We start from the raw sequence: 20,335 nt of genomic DNA on the forward strand, positions 1-20,335 counted from the left end.
TGTTTTGCATTAAGTATATCATCAATTTTCTGTGCAAGCATGTCTAAACTAGGGGCATTGGCTCAAAACATTTTTATAATAACTGAGTACTAACAAGTTCATGGAAAGAATCTTTTGCAGGAGGTGGATGTGAATTTTTCATCTACTCAACAATCACCATCAATCTTCAGTTCAGACATGCCAATCAACACTCCCACAGAGCCCATTGGCCCATCATCCCAACAATCCTTGTTTTGCTCAGTTTTGTGATTTTGATCTTATTTTACCCAAATTTTTCTTTATTGAGGTCCCTACACAATAAGATTTTTCAAAATTCACATTGATTTTTGAACTAGGGCATTCGGCCATGCATCATCCATTTCAAAAAAGAAAAAAAAAACATCATCATCATCTTTTTCATAAAAAATCAAGACTTCCAAAAAAATCATGCATCCATTTTTAAACTAGGGGAATTCAACCATGCCTCATCCATTTTGAGAAAAAAAAAAGAAATCATATTTTTCTCAAATATCAAGGTTTCCAAACAATCATACATCAATCGACAAACTAGGGGCATTCAGCCATGCCTCATTCCTAAAATTATTCCAACTTGATGGGAGTTTCGCAATGATTGCACCCACTTGGAATGATTCAGGAATATTGATTGACAAATCATGAAGTTTATTGACCAAAATCTGTAATTCATGTACTTGATCCAGAACTAAGATATTATCAAGCATTTTATAATCAAAATACTTTTGAATAATAAACTTATTTGTATTTATTTTCTCAATTTTGTACTTTGCCTCCAAAGCATTCCAAATCTCTTTCAGTGACTTCATTGATGTGTAAAGATCATAGAGACGATCCAAAAGAGTATTGAGAATGTGCCCTTTGCAAATCAGTTCGTCTTCCTCCCATTTCTTTTTTTTTGCCTTTATCTCATTAGTGTCTTCATCACTCGTAGTAGGAAAAGACATCAAATTCGGGTACAAGACATAGAAGAATTTGAGTGCAATAATTAGGAATTTCATCTTGTCTTTCCACCGGTCGAAATTGGTTCCATCAAAGAGATCCAATTTCACCAACTCATGATTCAACATCTTCAATGCTGAAACATCACTTGTTCCTTCCATTGTAGGAAATATTGTCTGAGATTGTTAGGGATATTATACAATGTAATAATGGAAGAACAAGGTTAACACAAAAGACAAATATAAAATAGATAACTTGGAGGCACAATATCGTTTTTCTTAGACAATATTTGTCCCCCACACTATTGTTGGTAAAGGGTTATCGCAAATTTGTCACCAGGATACAATCAAGATGTTGGGTTCTACAGATAGCAATTCTGGAGAATGACCACAGGATTTCTTGTGTTTCAAATGAACATAAGCCTCTATATATACCCATAGGGTTATATTTCATCAAAAGGCACGTATGGAGAGTTAAAATGTTTCATAAAACTGTTCACAAGGCTTGAAACCTCTTCAAATATATTGAATAGTCACCAAAAAATTCTATAGAAAAATCCTGATTTTCGACTTTCGATCGATCGAGAATTCCTTTCGATCAATTGAGTGCTCTTTTCAATTGGTTGAACAGGAATTGAGCACCGATCGAGTCATCCAAAAACTCCAGGATTTTTTCTTTGCCATTCTGATCAATCGAGCCAAAGTGTCAACTGATCGAAAATGCTTAAACTTGAATTTTCACTTTGAAAACTTTTTTTTAGAATAAATAATAATAATAATAATAATAATAATATTAATAATAATAATAATAATAATAATAATAATAAAAGGAACACATTTGAAAAAATGACAAATCTTAGATACAAAGTTTGTTTGGGATTCACTTATTTTGTTAAAATAGAAAAATTTTTGTTGAAAGTACTCTAGATAAAAGTAAAAGTTAATTGAAATAGTACAGTGTGACCTATAAATAGTACCAAAAGTGCAATGGGGCCCATGAATAGTAACAAAAATAAGTTAAATAGTAAAATAATCTAGTTTTTTAAGCTGGAGCCAAACACACACAGTACTTTAAGTGCTGCTCTTTAGATTCTCCTTTTAAAATTCAGCTATGTGACTACTTAACTAAAAATTACTTTTCCTTCTCATGAGAAAAAACCCACATGAGTAAACCTTAAGAATGGAATCTAAGGAACAGCACCTAAATACTGTACATAAGTTTTGCCCCTGAAAAAATATGTTAGGCACTCTTAGTAAGGATTCACACTCATTTTAATTTTCAAATATAATTATTATCCACGAGGCTTTTGCAATGGAACTTGTGATACCAACTCCATCCACGTCGTCTAGTGCTATTTTGAAGATGGTTTTCTCAAGTCTCAACCCTTCTTTCCCTTCGATATACCACGTCTTTGTTAGCCATTCAAGGAAAAAAAAAAAAAAAAAAAATCTCAAGCAAAAAACACGCCACACCGTGTAACACATTATTAATTCAGACCCTACTTTGAGATCTTTCCTAAAACCACACCCAAAAGTAATCAACTTTTAGTTCTGTGATATAGACCTTTTTTTCCAAAATAATCAAGTCAGGAAGAAATTCAAGTTAGGATATTCAAATTATCAAGTCAGGAAGTAATTAATGTTACACATGTTTCAAGCTCTAAATTTCCAAAAGGTCTAACGGGTTAAAAAGAAAACATTATTATCCAAATTATCATTAAATAATCAAGGATCTATCTTGCTATGGTTTTCACACAAAATGGTGGTAATCCGAGAAGGTGGCGAGCAAAGTTTACTTTGATGCTTCTATAGTTGGTTCTGCTCCACCAAATGTAATAAATAAATAAACAGAAATATGGAAGATAAAGAGAGGGATCGATTTGCAGGAAATTAATATTAATAGTTGTAAAACCAAATCTTAAGAAGAGGTTGGGAAATAGAAACTTTGCAAAATTTCCAATGTTTAACATGAGGTTGGGAAATTTCAAAATTTCAAAATTTCTAAGAAATGTGAGTTCCTTTACTATGATTCTTGAGTCAGAAACCACCACATCGCTCCCGTGAACTTAGTTGCAAAAATAGAACTATGGGATTTGTTTAAAGAAGATGGGTGTACTTGTGGAGCCTTGATGGGAAAAGGATTAAGTTCTGGGAACGGTGAATGTGAGTGTGGTTTTTAAGGAAAAAATAGCTAATGTGGGAATTAAAAACTCTATATTGAGGACATGTTAAGTGGTGTCTTTTTCACTGATATATTTTATGAAAATTAATGGTTATAAAAATGTGTAACTTTTAGTCATTTATGCCAAATGTAACTTGAAATCATTTCATATATATAAAATTAATGATAAGATCATAAGGCTTTCCTAAAAGAAAAAAGAATTAATATATATATATATATATATATATATATATATTGTAGAATATACAAGTGAACAGAAGTAACCGTGTAAATATATATGACTACCGTAACTTTGTATTTTAATTTTTTAATATTTTCTCTCGCATCTCCCATTAGATTCCCTCTCTCCCATTAGATTTTCTCTCTTCCCCTACTCTCTTTCCTAACTCTATTCTTTCATTATCTCCTCTTGAATCCCAACAACCTCTATAAATTCATCATATCCATCCTAAATCTAGATCCCAAACTCATCAAACCCATATACAAAATTCAAATGAATCATCAAACCCAGATCTCAAAGAAAAGAAGAAGCAAAAGAAAGAGCAGAGGGAGGAGGAAGAAGAAGAAGAAGAAGAAGAAGAAAGAAAGAAGAAGAAAAAGAAAAAAGAGCAACGGCAGTGACTGATCTAGTGAGAAGAAGAAGAAGAAGAAGAAGAAGAAAGAGTAGCAGCGGTGGTTGATCTAGTGAGAGGCTGTGGGTTTGGGATGAGAGGGATGAGAGCAGCGAGAGTTTTATGTGGGTGTTTTCAGATTTGAGAGGGGAGAGAGAATAAATAAAAATAATGATAAAAATGAATAAAAATAATTATTTAAATAAAATAATGTGCAATATATAAACTAATGTAAGTGTTTTTGAAAAATGATTGTATAAAATAGAAAACGTAAGTTTTTATGCTAAAATAGGTTCTTTTGCAAAGCTCTTATCAATTGGAAAGAAACTTTTCTGTATTAACCAAACATCAATATCTAGTTTTCCTGTAAAATTATAAAAAAAAAAAAAAGAAAAAAAAAAAGCAATACCTAGTTAGAGTTGGCATCCTTTGGAGGAAAATCCCAACAGTGCAATTATTATGGACTCCAACAAGGATGCAATAATCTAATTGAGATAGGATAGAAGATGCAGTTACTATAACTAGTCCTTTCCATCTTACAAGTTAATAAGCAGAGTATTTGTGCACTACTTACAATTTCAAACACTTTCCCATAAAAATAAGAAATAATAAAGTTGTCGGTTGACCATTGTTGAACACACGTAACTGTTCAAAACTTTCACTTTTGTTCTGTGTCGTTATTCAATTGTGCATCATGTGTTAGATATAAAATATTCTTAAAAAATGTGGAAGGTTTGTATGAAACTGTCAATAATAATTTTCAAATCCTGTTATAACTTGTTTTCTTTCATAGATGACATTAGCTCAGAGCAAGATACTATATATGTGGCCACAAAAATACAAATATATTTCTTGGGGCAAATAAGAAATGGATATGGTGTCATTGGCTTCAACCACTTTCTATAAATAGGGTCTCTCTCTCTCTCTCTCTCTCTCTCTCTCAACACAAAACTAATTGGAATACGCATATCACACTGTCCACGGCCTTCTTTTACGCAGCCTCTTCTTTCTCCAAACCTCAAAATGCGTCCAAAAATATCCAAAATACTGACAAGATTACTAATATTGGGTTAAAATAGTTTGACTCTGGTTAATTAATTCAATTACTCAAGTTAATTAATTAGATTCAATTGCATGCAAATCGTGAAGGCACAAACAAATCACCAAAAATACTAAATGTAGCGGAAAACAAATTTGACATGGTGATTTGTTGACAAATGGGAAAAATCTTATAAGGCAAAAACCCCACTGAGTGATTATAAGGTCACCACTCTCAAGAATCTACTAATCAACAATCAAGCGGTCACAAGTATAAGGAATCTTACCAACTACCCTGACCTATCCCAAAATATCAACCCACAGTTGAACTTTTACTCCAATACCCAATTGTACTTGATCTTGTAGTAGCCTTCTTTCTTTTAATGCACAAACCTTCAATTTGAGATTGACCCTTTGCATGAATCCTAGTACGTGACTAACTCTAGCAACTTGAACAAATGTTGTTGGTTGCAAAATTTTTCACTTTATCAACAATGAAGATCTAAAAGCGCTTGGTTAGAAAACCCTATGGCATACAAATGCAGTAGCTTCACACAAAGAAAATAAGTCTCTTGTTCTCTGTATCAATATGTGATGGCTTTTAAAAATAAGCTTTATATATGTTTAGCTTTGTAAGAGAGAGAGAGAGAGAGAGAGAGAGAGAGAGAGAAACCCCTAAACAATTGCACAAGTCTAGGCTGAATTTTAGATTTAGAAAACTGAAAATCATAAGTCTCGATAGATCGAGTTGCTGTCGAGCTATCTATCAAGCTTCACATTAAGTCTCGATAGCAGGCATCTGTCGAGTTATCTGTCGAGACTTAATGAACAGCTTTTCTTCACTTGTTTCTTGGACCAATCTGCATGTCTTTAATACTTGACTTGAACAACATGTTTCTTAAAGTACTAAACCCATCTTATTAGATCTACCCAATTACAAGTAAAGTGCATTTTGTCAAAGGATTAGCTAATTACAATACAATATGATTCTAACAGTCTCCCCTTTTGGAAATCCGTGACAAAACCACAAATAACAATTATGAAAGAAGTCTAACATAACTATCCCATAACTTACAAAAGTACATAAGTCTAACCCTATTACGAACTCTTGAAAAACTTTGCAAGAAGAAAGACTATGGCATGGTAAACTTACAACATGTCTTAACTAAAACATTTAAACAAGATTCATCAAAGCATCAAATGTGAAACATAGACAAGTTGTATAAATTAAAAAATATATATATGTGTGTGTGTGTGTAAAGAGAGAAAAGAAACAACACATGTGAGACAAAGGTGAAGAAACAACACATGTATGTACACACACACACACACACACACACACACACACACACACACACACACACACACACACACACACACACACATATATGTATGTATCGAAGAATACAATGTATGTAAAAAGTGGTCACAAGACCATAGTACATGAAGTGAGAAAAGATACACCAAAACCTCATTACATCCCTCAAAAACACCCTCCCCCTATCTAGTATATCTTATGCTAGCTCTCCCTTTAACATAATAACTACTCTCATATACAAAACTACTCCTCCATTTTGTCACGAGTGACAAAGGGTGCATCACTGAGAGGTTGTCATCTCATCATCACTGGAAGAGCCAAAACCATCAGCATCATCATCATTTCCATTAGAAGAGGACTCCTTAATAGGCTCGGGTGAAGGTGAGGGCGCAAAACCACCAAGGCAAGATTGGTTGCAAGCAATGTGACTAATTCTGGTGTTCTTCTGACACATCTCATCATACAGATGGTCAAGAAAACTACTAAAATCAGCACGCATGTGCTGAAGCTACTCCATGATGTCAGCGAGATAGAAATCTGCCCTAAAGGAGGAAGAAGGGACAGATGTAGAGGAGGGTCGAGAGGAAGGGACTGTAAGGGTTGAATCCATCATCTCCACACATGGTCGCTTCACAACAAGCTGCACTGCTCTCTTAAGGATAGACTCCTTACTTATGGCACCCATGACATGGAAGAGAGGAGAAGGAGGAATAGTGGCGTGCATGTGTGTGATAGCCGAAGGAAAGACTAGCTTATCATATGTACTAGTGTCTTAGTAGCAGTCTATAATAGATACTATCATGTGTGATGGAAAATCTATAGAAAGATCTTCCATGAGAGAAAGAAGGAAACGAGCATGAGGCTCAGTGATAGTGTTATATTGTGACTGTGGAGTGAGTACAAAGGTCATCACTATATTAAGGATCCGTGGACCCTTAGCAAACTCAGTTGTAGAGAAATTTAGGGTACCTCCTCACAACATGGCCTCTCACAAAAGAGTGAGGCCAACTTGTCTCTAGAAATGGAAGAGAGACATTGATGACTAGGGTAATCCGAATGATCCACCCTAGGGACACGTAATACCTCATAAATGAGCTCCGGAGAAACTACAATACATATACCCCGAAATACCATAGTAAACCTAGGTATAGAGGTATTGATGGTGTGCATGTTGGAGTAAAACTCCTATATAAACAAGTCAGGACACCTTAAGGGTTTCTTACTAAGAGAAGCCCATCCTCGAGAGCTAAATGCACTGGGTAGAGGAGTGTCTGAAAAGTCAAACAGAATGACCTAGCATTCTAAATGAATTGTCCGGTTAGAAAAGTTCTCAAAGAAATCATCTCGTGCCTTCTCATCATAGAATCAAATAGAATCAGAGGGAGCAGATGAAAAGGAAAAGTAACCACGACGTATCGGGTTTTTAGAAGGAATAGATTTATTAGGTTCCATGACAAGGAGACTAAATGAGAGAGAGAGAGAGAGAGAGAGAGAGAGAGAGAGAGAGAGAGAGAAGAAGAAGAAGAAGAATGACAGAGAATCACAGTAGAAGGTAAGGCACAGGAAAGAAGAAAAACAACATGCAATGCATGACAATGCATGAACATATTACGTGCTAAAGAAATTGCATCATGGGTAGAAAACCCAATCCAAACTAAAAGCACTTATAAGATATAAACAGTCACACAATCCTAGAATGCATAAAATTGTTGGGTTAAAATGAATTAACCCCTTGCAAATTAATTAATTACCCAAGTTAATTAGTTAAATCAAATTACATGCAATAGTGTGGTAGCACAAACAAATCACCAATTATACTAAATGCAACGGAATTAAATTTGACACAGGCGATTTGTTTACGAATGGGAAAAACCACCAAAGCAAGACCCCACTAGGTGAATTTAAAGTCACCACTCCCAAGAATCCACTATTATCACTCACAAACGATTACAAGTATAAGGAATCTTACCAAACCCTTTGGCCTATCCTGAAATACCAACCTGCAGTTAAACCCTTACCCCAATACCAAATTGGACTTGTATTGTATTGGCAATCTTTCTATTCAATGCACGAATCCTAGTACGTGACTAACCAATGATGTACGGATCCCAGTACGTGGCTAACTCACCAACTTGAAGAAGATGTTGGCTGAAAAGTTCTTTAGTTCATCTACAATGAAGATCAGGAAGCTCCTTGGTCACAAAACCTTTGGCGTAAAGATGTAATAGCTTCAACAGAGAGAATAATGAACTAGGGCACTTTCTGCTTGTATTCTCTTGTCCGACGACCTTTAAAATAAGTCTTATATATGTCTAGGGTTGTGAGAAAAGAAACTCTATACAAATAATTCAGCATGGGCTAAAGATCAGATCTAGAATTTTTGATTTCGTAAGTCACGACAGAAACAGCTTTTGTCAAGCTTCTGTTAAGTTTTAACATTAAATCTCGATAGAAGCCTTTCTGTCGAGATTGCTGTCAAGCTTTAATAAACAGCTCTTCTTCACTTGTTTCTTGGTTAGATCTTCATGGCTTTAACACTTGACTTGAATAACATGTTTCTTGAAGTCTTAAACCCATCCTAGATCTACCTAATTACAAGTAAAGTGCATTTTGTCAAAGGATTAGCCAATTATATAAAATATGTCCCTAACAAAAACATTGTTATAATGAACTAGAATGAAATGCATGAACATGTGAGATCATTTTAACAAAACCCAACCTAAATATTTTGACAAAAACACAATAACCCCAAATTTTCCCAAAAACTAAAACCTAGGTTACAAAATGCATGAAAATGCATGAGGAAGGAGAAAAAGAGAGATTTTTAATACTTACCAAGGGATTGAGACTTGGATTAGGTAGAAATCTTGAGGGGAGGAAGGATTTTAGTGAAAAGGAAAGGTTTGGATCAAGAAAGAAGAAAGAGAGATCGAGATATTTGAAAAAGCTCAAAACTGGGTTGAACTTTGATATATATATATATATATATATATATATATATATATATATATATATATATATATATAAGCATAACTCGATAGATCGAGAACATATCAAGCTTCTATCGATAACAAAATCTTGATAGATAGAGAGGTATTGAGGAGGTATCAATGGCAAAAGATCTCGATAGATCGAGGAAGTATCGAGCATCTATCAAGCAAACAGAGACTCCAAATAATTTGACTTAATGGATCAGACTATGTATTGAGAGATATCAAGAACAAACCCATAAATCTCAATAAAAGAGGCATGTATCGAGAGGTATCGAAAAGCTATCGAGGAGGTGTCGAGTTGCTATCGAGATATCTGAAAGAAGGTTTTCAACGAGGAGAAGTAACAAAAGATAAATGCAAACAAGATACACACCAAAACAAGCAATCAAGAAGCATGTTAGACATAAAAACACAACCTCAAATCTAGATGCAAAAAATTCCTAGATCAAAAACACACTAAACAAGTCTAACCAAATTTTATTACAAAACATGTTTAGACAGTTTAGAGAGCATATACTACCTTATGTATTCCTTGTGATGGCCAAATCACATAGTACTTGTACAATACTATCAAGAGTAGCAAAGAGTAAGCGTGTTGTGTGTGAAACTTTTGCAAGAGAGCATAAATACACGCTTGATGCACACACCCTATCACAAGTGACATGTCATGATTATTGTAATACTCTATGTCAAATTAGACTTCTAGCATTGTTTTCATGTCTTTGTATCCCATTGTATGCTCTTTTACTTAGTTTAAGAGCTGTTTACTTGGTTTTAAACTAACTTGTAAATCAAGTTTGTTGCCATTTTTTTGTATGGTTTGTGCTTGTGCGGTTATTTTGTAGATGCCTCATCGATCTTCACGCGGAAAAGATCCTTTGACTGATATCACATCATCTCCAGTATCAAAGAGGACTCGACAATCGTCAGCAAACTTTGATAACAAAAGGTTTAAGACTCTTCTAGACTCTCAATCATTCAACAACAATTTCAAGAATGCTCCAACTATGGTCGAAAGGATTGTGAGATTTGATACACTGGGATCAACTTTCATCCCTAAAATCTTTGCTAACAAAGATTGGGTTAGCTTTTTTGGTGGCTTTAAAGATCCTATTGAAGAGTTAGTCAAAGAATTCTACTCCAACACATGGTTTATTAGAGCTGAACTGAAATGTTGGGTTCATGGAAAAAACTTTGTCATCACTCCAAACTATCTAGCGAAGATCCTTCATATAAATCGTTCGGTAAATGTGGATACATCTCCTTATGATGACAGATTGGCTCCCGTTGTCCAAATTCTTGAAACATTAAGAGCAGATCTTGAAGTTTCCTCCACGGGTACATCAATTGCTACTTCAAGATTCGAGTTGGAAATGAAGACTCTTACCTTGATTATGTACTTAAACCTATACCCACTGACCAACACAAGTTTCATTAGCCTTGGAAGGGCCCAATTCCTTTGTGATCTTATTAATAAAGCTCAAATTGACATTTGTGCTCACATTTTTCAGATTTTGGGACAAACTATAGGTTGATTAGCTACAAGGACATGTCTACCTTTGTGTAGTCTCATCATGAAGATTATGACTCTTAAGGGCATCCATCCTCCTAAGAATGGAACGGTATTGCCTCATCAATGTTCGATTTCTTTGCATTCTCTATAGAGTAGCAAGGTTCACTCCTTTGCTGAAAGGGCAAAGAAGAGCCCTTCCAAGCCTCTAAAGAGTAGATCTCAGACTTCCTCTCCTGCCTCTCCCATTGGGAAAAGCTCAACTGCTCCAAGTGTCTCCAAACTTCCTAAGACATTACTTCCTCATATTCCGAAGCCTCAACCTTCCAAAACTCACTCTCAGCCTGGATCATCTATCTCTCACATGGATAGGATGATGACTTTGATGGAGGGTTTACATGAGCGCATTTCTAGTCTTGCAAATATCATGTACTCTCACTATAATCATGTTTAGCTTCACTTGACTACTATTGAGACATAGTTGGATGAGATTTAGCAAAAACTAAAGGTGAACCTTTAGCTATTCATGCAAAAAAAGGGAGAGAGACTTATTGTGAATACACCATAAAGTAAGGGGGAGAGAATCATAGAGTAAGGAGGAGTGCATATAGAAAGGGGGAGCATTGTGGGGTTTGGCCACGCAACTTAGAAGTTCTAATAGCTTTTTGCCCCTGTTTTGCCTAATATGTTCATTTACATTGCTTTATTTTAAAGCTTTCAGTACTTTAGTTTAAAATTTAGTTTATCTTTAGTACTATGTGTATCTTGGTTTTTTATAGCTGTTTCTTGATGCTTTTAGTTATCTATTACTTCTTACTTTAGTTTCTTTAATGCATCGTGTGCTTGTTGGACATGCAATTAATTTTTGCATTGCTCTTAATTACTTGCATGTCCGGAAGATCATTTATTCATTAAATGTTTATTGTAGTCATTTCTTATTGACTGTTCATGTTTGATCAAGTTATGCTATAAGTTCATATATCTTTTATTTTTACTTGATCGCATTTTACTTGCTCTTTATACATGCTTTGTATTCTACTTGTCATGTATTTAGGGAAAATATTTGTTATGTGCAAGTTTTTCAGGATACAAGTGTATATGGTTCAAGTGGTTCACAGGGTTTAGATTTAGGTGTGAGTGCGTTTTGTCTCTATTCCCATACTCACGTTTTAAGTTTTAAGTCTATTTAGGGGTTTTGTCACAGAATAGCCAAAGAGGGAGATTGTATAGTTATAAAGTCTATTTAGGGATTTTGTCACGGAGTAACCACAGAGGGAGATAAGGATTTCGCAACTCTTGACCCATAAAATAGGCCACATGAGAAGCACATGCTGGAATTCGAAGAGTCTTTGATAGGCTGGATTTGCGAGTCATTTGCAACTCAAGCCAATTCGCGAGTGACCCACGAAACTCTCTATCTGATTACTTTTGAGTGCGTATTTTCTCATTTTTTTACTAACACTATATAAAACCTCATTACCCACGAAATGTAAGAAGTAAAAGGAGTATTCACAAGAAACTTTTGAGAGAGAAAAACCTAGCCTAACACTTAAGAGTTAAAAATTGTTTACCCACAATCATCTACATAATTTTCCTCAGAGTTTCCATTTACTCCTACCTCTCCATCTACACATCCTTGTGAGGTTTTTAGCTCAAACACTTACCTCACCCATTCTGAGTGTTGAGAGAAGTTTTGGTACCTATGGGAAGTATTGGAAGAAGCCATTACGTAGTGGATGCAATCGGGCGGAATTGTGGGATCTGGATAACTAGTGAAGACAAGACTTCGAGAAGTCCGTTGGTAGTTAGAGCTTAGAGAGTTCAAGTATACTGGGTAGATTAGGCTTGGAGGGTCTTTTTGATATTCGTGTACTCCAACTTATTCACTAGTGGATTGATTTCGACTTGGAGGGCCACGAAGAGGTTTTTCACTGAATACTTCGGGTTTCCTCTTTGATAACAAGTCTCGATGTTATCTTGTGTTTGTATCTCTCTTCCCTACTCTTTAAGCTTTACATTTATCACTTATTGTACTTGCTTATGACTTAGAGTAGTGTTCCAGTTTACTACACTTCATTTATTCTTGTTTCACACTTATTAGATAAGTTAGAGTAAAAAGTAAAAAAAATTAAGCCGCAATTTAAAATTGGGGTCTAAATAAGCATTAATGTTTTCATACTAATTGAGCTTTCACGTAAGAAAGTTATTACAAACAATTTTAAGAGAAACAACATACATTCGGATTTTCTTGACTTAAATATTCACAATTATGTATTATCATAAGACTCAATATTATCCATGCATGACATAAGGGTCAAGGTTCACGAAAGGACTAAATCCTATATGTTAACATGTATAATGTTGTGGGCTTTAGGCCCAACTAGTTTACTTGTATAGCACTCTTACTTGTACTACACTCATATTTACTTGTACTGCACTCATATGCCTCCTATATAAAGGCATTCATGTATATTCTTTCAGTGAGAAATACAATACTATTGAATTTAATATTTCTAACATGGTATCAGAGCCACTACTCTGACTTTTATTGGTGTTACTCTATTCTCAACATCGCTTCCGCCATCACAACAACTGCTGCAGCCTTTTGCCGTTGAACCTTCGACGTCTTCCAAACATCATCCTTGGGTTTCAGACCTGTAGCAGTCATCGTTAAGGAGTCACCCGCCACGTCATCGTTGACTCGCGTTAACTGACGTTGACCTGCGTTGACCCGCGTTGACTTTGACTTGAAGGTTGACTTTGACCGTTAACTTTTCTCAAGGGTTAACTTTTATTTGCAGTCCAGGTGCTCCTTACACAGTTTTTCGCGTAGATTTCATTTTTGCATATTTTTCTTCTAAATGAAGAATAAGTACAGGTCTTCTTCCTTTTGCAACAATCGTCGCTGACAATCCAGCAAACGTTTTTATAATTTTTGCAAACGCTTTGGTCATAATATTGAGACTTGCTATCAGCGCAATAAATCAGCTGTTTCAATTTCTGCTACCACTATTGCTAACATTGAGTGTGTCCAACCAATGGCTCCCGTCTCTGCACAGTCTAAGTATTCAGGTCGCACTTTCACCATGTCCACAGATGACCTTAAAAACATCATCGTCAATGTCATTCGTATGGTTGGTAATGCATCTTATTCCTCTTCTCTCTCAGTTTTATCCGGTATGTCTCCTTCCTCTTGGCTTATGGATTCTGCTTGTTGTAATCACATGACACCTCACTCGTCCTTATTTCTGAACTTAAACCTGCACCACACCCTCTTACTATTCGTACAGCAAATGGTTCCACAATGTCTGGTCATAATATAGGTTCCGTTTCAACCTCCAACCTCTCAATTTCTAGGGTCTTTAATGTTCCTGACCTTTCTTACAATTTGTTTTCTGTGGGGCAATTAGCTGAGTTGGGTTATCAAATTATATTTGATTATTCTGGGTGTATTGTGCAGGATCAAAGGACGGGACAGGAGCTAGGGACCGGTCCCAGAGTTGGGTGTATGTTTTCCGTGGACAACCTTCGTCTTCCACTTATTGCTCATGTTTCTATTGTCGCAGCAGCTGCAATTTCTTCTATTCCTTCCTTTGCACTTTGGCATGCTCGTCTTGGTCACACATCTTCTTCTCGTGTACAACAATTGGCTTCTAGAGGTTTGTTAGGTTCAGTGTCTACAGAAAATTTTGATTGTGTTTCATGTCAATTAGGAAAACAACCAGCTTTGCCTTTCAATACTAGTGAATCAATATCCACTGATATCTTTGACCTTATTCATTCTGATGTTTGGGGACCTTCCTCTGTCTCTAGTATTGGTGGATCTCGATATTTTGTTGTCTTTGTTGATGATTACTCTCGCTATAGCTAGATTTTTATTATGAAACATCGTTCTGAATTATTGTAAGTATATTCTAATTTTGCAAAAATGGTTGAAACTCAATTTTCAAAACGTATCAAAATTTTTCGATCTGATAATGCTCTTGAGTACACTCAATATGTTTTCCAAGCTGTTTTGCATTCCTATGGCACTGTTCATCAACTAACTTGTCCAGGTACCTTTCAGCAAAATGGTAGAGCCGAACGAAAACTTCGTCATATTCTTGACACTGTTCGTGCTCTTCTTCTCTCTACCAAAGTTCTTGCTCCTTTTTGGGGCGAAGCTGCTCTTCATGCTGTTCATGCTATTAATTGCATTCCCAGTCTCTTTACAGACGCTTAGTTGGCAGCCTAGTTTATCTTACTGTTACTCGTCCAGACATTTCCTATGTTGTTCACCAGGTGAGCCAATATCTGTCTGCTCCACGATCGACTCACTATGCTGCTGTTCTGCGCATTCTTCGGTACCTAAAGGGCACTCTCTTCCATGGTCTTTTCTACTCTGCTCAGTCTTCTCTTGTTTTCTGACATTTTTTGATGTTGATTGGGCAGGAGATCTCACTGATCGCAGGTCCACCACTGGTTATTGCTTTCTTCTTTGTTCTTCTCTGATTTCTTGGCGAAGCAAGAAACAAACTCATGTGGCCCGTTCCAATACTGAAGCAGAATATCGTGCCCTTGCTGATACCACATCTGAGCTTTTTTGGCTACGATGGCTTCTCAAAAACTTAGGTGTGTCTACATCCTCTGCTACTCCTCTTTATTGTGACAACAAGAGTGCCATTCATATTGCTCACAATGATATCTTCCATGAACGGACTAAACACATCGAGATCGATTGTCATTTTATCCGTTATTATCTTGTCCATGGTGCTCTCCAGCTAATATCAGTCTCCTCTATAGATCAACTTGCAGATATCTTCACCAAGTCACATCCTACGGGACGCCTTCGTACTTTAGTTAACAACCTTAAGTTGGTCTCACATCCACCTTGAGTTTGAGGGGGGCTGTTAACATGTATAATGTTGTGGGCTTTAGGCCCAACTAGTTTACTTGTATAACACTCTTGCTTGTATAACACTCTTACTTGTACTACACTCATATTTACTTGTACTGCACTCATATGCCTCCTATATAAAGGCACTCATGTATATTCTTTCAGTGAAAAATACAATACTATTGAATTCAATATTTCTAACACTATAAAAGTGAGCCTATACTCAGATACCAAAGTAAACACTGTTTAGACCCCTAAGTCAGTTTACTATCAATTAAGGATTTGAAATTGTGTTCGGATAGATAATTAATAAATTTCACGTCCAATATGGGTAAATCAACAAATGACAACCACAAAATAACTTCACATGTACTAGTGATACAAGGAATTGTTCACAAAGTAAAAACCCAATCAAGAAAAACACTTTGGAGCCAATCCCAACTCATCAAATCTTCTATGAAGACTGTTGCAATGAAACATTTGTCATAGAATTTATCCAACACTAAAAATCATTGCATAGCAGATTGCTACAGTATGATTGACACAAACACAGATTTAGAATTGTTAAAACTGATCACCATTAATGGTGGCATTAGTGTTGCAGGTATCAAAAGGGTAAGAGCCTCTATTCAATCCACAACCTCATCCATAAATATTACTTACGCCCACGTCCACGACCATGGTTAGGCCGAATAGCAACAAGTGTTAAAACAAGGTCGTGAAATGATGATTCGATATCGAAGTCTTTAAGAGATAAAGGGCGACTAGCTCACGTCATTTCATTAGACAAGGCTTTCATTTTGTGCATGAATTGATCAGTGACAAAGAGATCCCCATACCTAATGCTTTGAAATTGCATGTGGATTTGAAGAACCCTAGTATTTGAAGTTAGTGCAAGAGAGAAGTCTAATATAAAGTGGTCCATATCTCGTGGGATATGTTCCTATCAAGGTGGACATGAATTGGAGCCATTATTCACTACAAAAAAAAGGTTCTATAGCTGCGTTTTGAAAACGTGGCTATAGGTTAGAAAAACGTGGCTATAGGACGATTTGGTCTATAGCCGCGTTTTTTTAGGCCGCGTTTTTACCCATGGCCTAAAATGCGTAACTATAGCCTACAGGGGTCTATGGCCACGTTTTTATAGCCGTGGCTATAGGCCGGGACAAATGGCCACGTTTTTATAGCCGTGGCTATAGGACAAAAGTTGATTACCTGGAAGGAAGATTAGCCACGTTCAAAACGCGGCCATAGTTGTGAGCTTAAGCCGCGTTTTTAAAAACGCGGCTTTATCCCACAACTGTGGCCACGTTTTAAAAACGCGGCTTCAGCCCCTTACTTGCCTTAGCCAATCACCAACTATTTCTGCAGATTGGATTCCTCTAACACCTTCTTCAAGAGCAGCTACTGCTTTGGCAAGTTTTCCTTCTGCTAAATAGCCCTCAACTCTATTGATGACAGATTCAATCCCATCACCAGACTGATCAACTTCCTTAACCTAAACAAAAAGCCAAAAGCCAAAGTCAATTAACTTTAAAATGAGTGAGTTATGTGTGTATTTAAGGGTAGAGTAGGCCTCTTATCTGCATACCTTTAACCAGGATGCAATATGTGCTAAAGAATGTGCAAGGATGCCACCACCACCTGGTGGGATCAGGCTGAAGTGCCGTAATGTCCCTTTCAAGGCATCAAACTGCGAGAATCATAAGATCATAGAGAAATTACAAAAGGATATTGGTAAAAATATTTGGAATTAGTATGACTTAAAAACTTTTTTATGATCGTGAGAACAGTAGGAACAATAGCCGGGTTGAGCATCTACACTTTACACAGATCAACATGAATCACTTTTACTAAAAAACTTTTAATGTGTTATGCATCTATGCATACACAGATCAACATGAATCACTTCTACCAAAAACTTCTTCTTAAGTATTCAACAACATCCATCGCTATCCATTAGTTACATTAAATGGTTCCCAAGAATTCAAACATTTGCAACAAGATCAATTAAATGATATCTATTTACAAGAATCTAAGAAAATTACTCAAACAGCTAGTCACCTCATCCTATATGCCACATGTTTTAGTTAAGGAAGCAGTAAACAGAAAATCTGAACCAATGGAGCATTAACTAAATCATAATCTCCAAAAACTGCACATGAGAGTGGATAACTAACAAGAAATTTGGCATACAATTTAGCAGCAGGCTTGCAGCCAATGAAGAAGAAGACCCTTCTCCAGTTTCCACCTTAAATTCTTTTTTGGACCTTCAATTCCCTCCCCTGCCAATTTTGTTTTCTATTGTTGCTTTCCCTTCTCTTACTCACCAATATTTCTTTTTCTTGCGAGAGAAAAAACATGTTTGGGCTCTATCTAGAAGTCCAGCAACAAAGTAGTCATGAGGAAACTTGCTGATAACGAGAGGCGAAAAGTTTTCAGAGAGTCAAAAAGTATTCCTCCGCTGTAAGGAATCACCAGCACCTTCCCCAGACTTCCCTCACCGGTTGCAGATGTTTACGTTAAGACCCTCCCCTAAGTATTGCACAGGCTACAGAACACAATTCCGAAAAGGCCCTCCCCTAAGAGGGGGTTTAACATCTCTATGTTAAGAATACATGAGGGGCAAATACTTCCTTAGATTGGTATTCATGGGACAAAACAGTGTGAAGTGGCTCCTTGAGACCTGGTTGGAACTCACACAGGCTGATTCCAAGACTTTTGTGAGTACTAACAAGGAGGCTAACAAAGTCATCATTGTCCAACAACAAACCAACGCCTTTGGCAACTATGTGACCATAACAGAATACGGTGGTGGGGGACATCAAGGGATGGCTACTATTTCAGAAGGGCTGGTTAGCTGTGGAGCGCAATTCCTTCTTTTGATGTGGACTGTTTGGAGAGAAAGGAGTTCACAGGACTTTAAACAAAAAGAATGTTCAGAGCTCTCATTTTTTTTCATTAATTTAAAAATATTTACTTCTTTATTTATAGAATTAATTAAAAAAAATTGCATTCTTTATAATTCACTTCTAAAGTTAGTGAAACTTCTACAATAGACAGGAAATTGGCAAATAAATTTTTCCAGACTGCTTAAAACAATTTTTTTTAAATGAATAAATAAAAAAGTTTAATCAATTGGAAAGTTAATTTATATTTTAAAAAATTGACATCTACAATAGACAGGAAATTGGCAATTAAATTGTCAAGACTGCTTAAAACAACCAAAAAAAAAAAAAGGTTCAATGTATAGGAAAGATAAGTTATATAAAAAATGTAATCTTCTCATCATATTCAACAATAACATTCCTCTTATTCATTATTTCAAACACCAAGATGTTGAAACTTATGCTATGATAGCACATTTTAGAACCAAGATTTTCAACTAGACCATTGATGGCCAAATAAACAGGTGTGTTAGCACTAATGCTTAAAACCGAAGCCTAATGCAACAATAGCAACCAATCCAGCAACAGAATATGATAATATGAACATCTATGCTAAATTAGCCATCAAATGCAAAATTGAAAACTCACACTGTTCACATCAGACGTGTGTGTGTGTGTGTGTGTGTGTGTGTGTGTGAGAGAGAGAGAGAGAGGAGGTATTGAGTTAAGATTGACCTAGAAAAAGGGGGGGGGGGGTGGAGTGGAAAGTAACAAGGTTTTGCAGAGAGTATTGGGGGGGGGGGGGGCGGGGGAGAAGAAATGGAAAACTTACTAGCAAACATAGAATATGACATTAACAGATGCAATAGCCTCATAATCAAAGACCCTCCTATCAAATGAAGAAATGAATAAAGAACATCATCACTGATTAGCTGGACATATATATATATATATATATATATATATATATATATATATTTAAAGCAGGCCCAACCTCACAGCTTTCATCTTTTGGAAACAAAAGATGTTATGCATTTCAAGCTTGACTTGATGAAATCATTTATAATTTCTTAGACTAGACATTAGCATATAACAATGCAAAAATCAATAAAAAAATATTTTAAAATAAATTAGACAGCCACACATTACTAACCAAATAAAAGTGCTATCAAAAAATTTTGCAATCAGCTTATTGTACTATATTAGAAGGACTGCAACTTATGCTCTTTAGCAATAATTAATAGAGTTATTGAAGCAAGTCCCAGTGAGGTTACAAAAAGATAACAATCAAAAGCATTAAGAAGTATTTGTGCTTAATAATAGGAGAATTTTTTTTTTTTGATAAGTAGTTAATAGTAGGAGAAATGAAATCTACTACCATTCATGTTAATGATAGGACAAACAGATAAATTACCTTGTGATTCAATTGCAATAGTGTATCTGTGCCATTTGTTGTACACGCTTTTGATTCTCTCATCTACTCTTTGCTTTGGAATGAGTTTTTTGCTTCCTAGATCTTCTAGTAACTTTTGTTGGACACGCTTTTGATTCTCTCATCTACTCTTTGCTATCTAGGCATATTGAAAAATTAATAACAGATAACAGGAAAAAATAATCAATATCAAAGCATCATAAATATGGGGGTGGGAAATAATTGCATCAAACATTTAAAAAAGAAAAAAAAATCTAAAGGGCTAAATCCAAATGCAGCAATATTTGAAGCAATTTTAAAGATTTTTTCCTCCTCTCAGTGGCTCCCACTCATCTTTTTCTTTTTTCTTTTTTTCAAATCTATTAATCATTCTGCAACATGAAAATCACAATCAATACGTATACTTGTCAATTGAAAATAGTCCAAAGTTTACTGCCAACAACGTAGGAGTTATAGCCGTAACTGGAGATTGTGCTAACTTCCATAAATATATGTACTTTGCCTAAAAAAGTCTGTAATTCCACACCACGAAAA

General features: G+C 35.8%; 2 protein-coding genes and 1 pseudogene across 2 annotated transcripts; 1 reads left to right on the plus strand and 2 right to left on the minus strand.

Moving 5' to 3' along the window:
• Positions 1-527: 527 nt before the first annotated feature.
• Positions 528-1,115, minus strand: LOC142635738 (uncharacterized). Its single transcript, XM_075809846.1, has one exon. The coding sequence runs from the start codon at positions 1,113-1,115 to the stop codon at positions 528-530; it is 588 nt and encodes a 195-aa protein (XP_075665961.1).
• A 1,806-nt stretch (positions 1,116-2,921) lies between these two features.
• LOC142635739 ((3S,6E)-nerolidol synthase 1-like) overlaps positions 2,922-20,335 on the plus strand; it is a 58,387-nt pseudogene continuing 40,973 nt past the window's right edge.
• LOC142637089 (MICOS complex subunit MIC60, mitochondrial-like) lies at positions 16,809-19,918 on the minus strand. The gene is made up of 3 exons (XM_075811376.1): positions 19,784-19,918; positions 17,073-17,174; positions 16,809-16,979 (listed from the first exon to the last, which is right to left on the minus strand). Exons 1-3 carry the CDS (start codon positions 19,844-19,846, stop codon positions 16,809-16,811), a joined length of 336 nt encoding a protein of 111 aa, XP_075667491.1. The 5' UTR covers positions 19,847-19,918.

The sequence above is a fragment of the Castanea sativa genome, chromosome 5, assembly GCF_040712315.1.
Source record: "Castanea sativa cultivar Marrone di Chiusa Pesio chromosome 5, ASM4071231v1".
Classification (NCBI taxonomy): domain Eukaryota; kingdom Viridiplantae; phylum Streptophyta; class Magnoliopsida; order Fagales; family Fagaceae; genus Castanea; species Castanea sativa.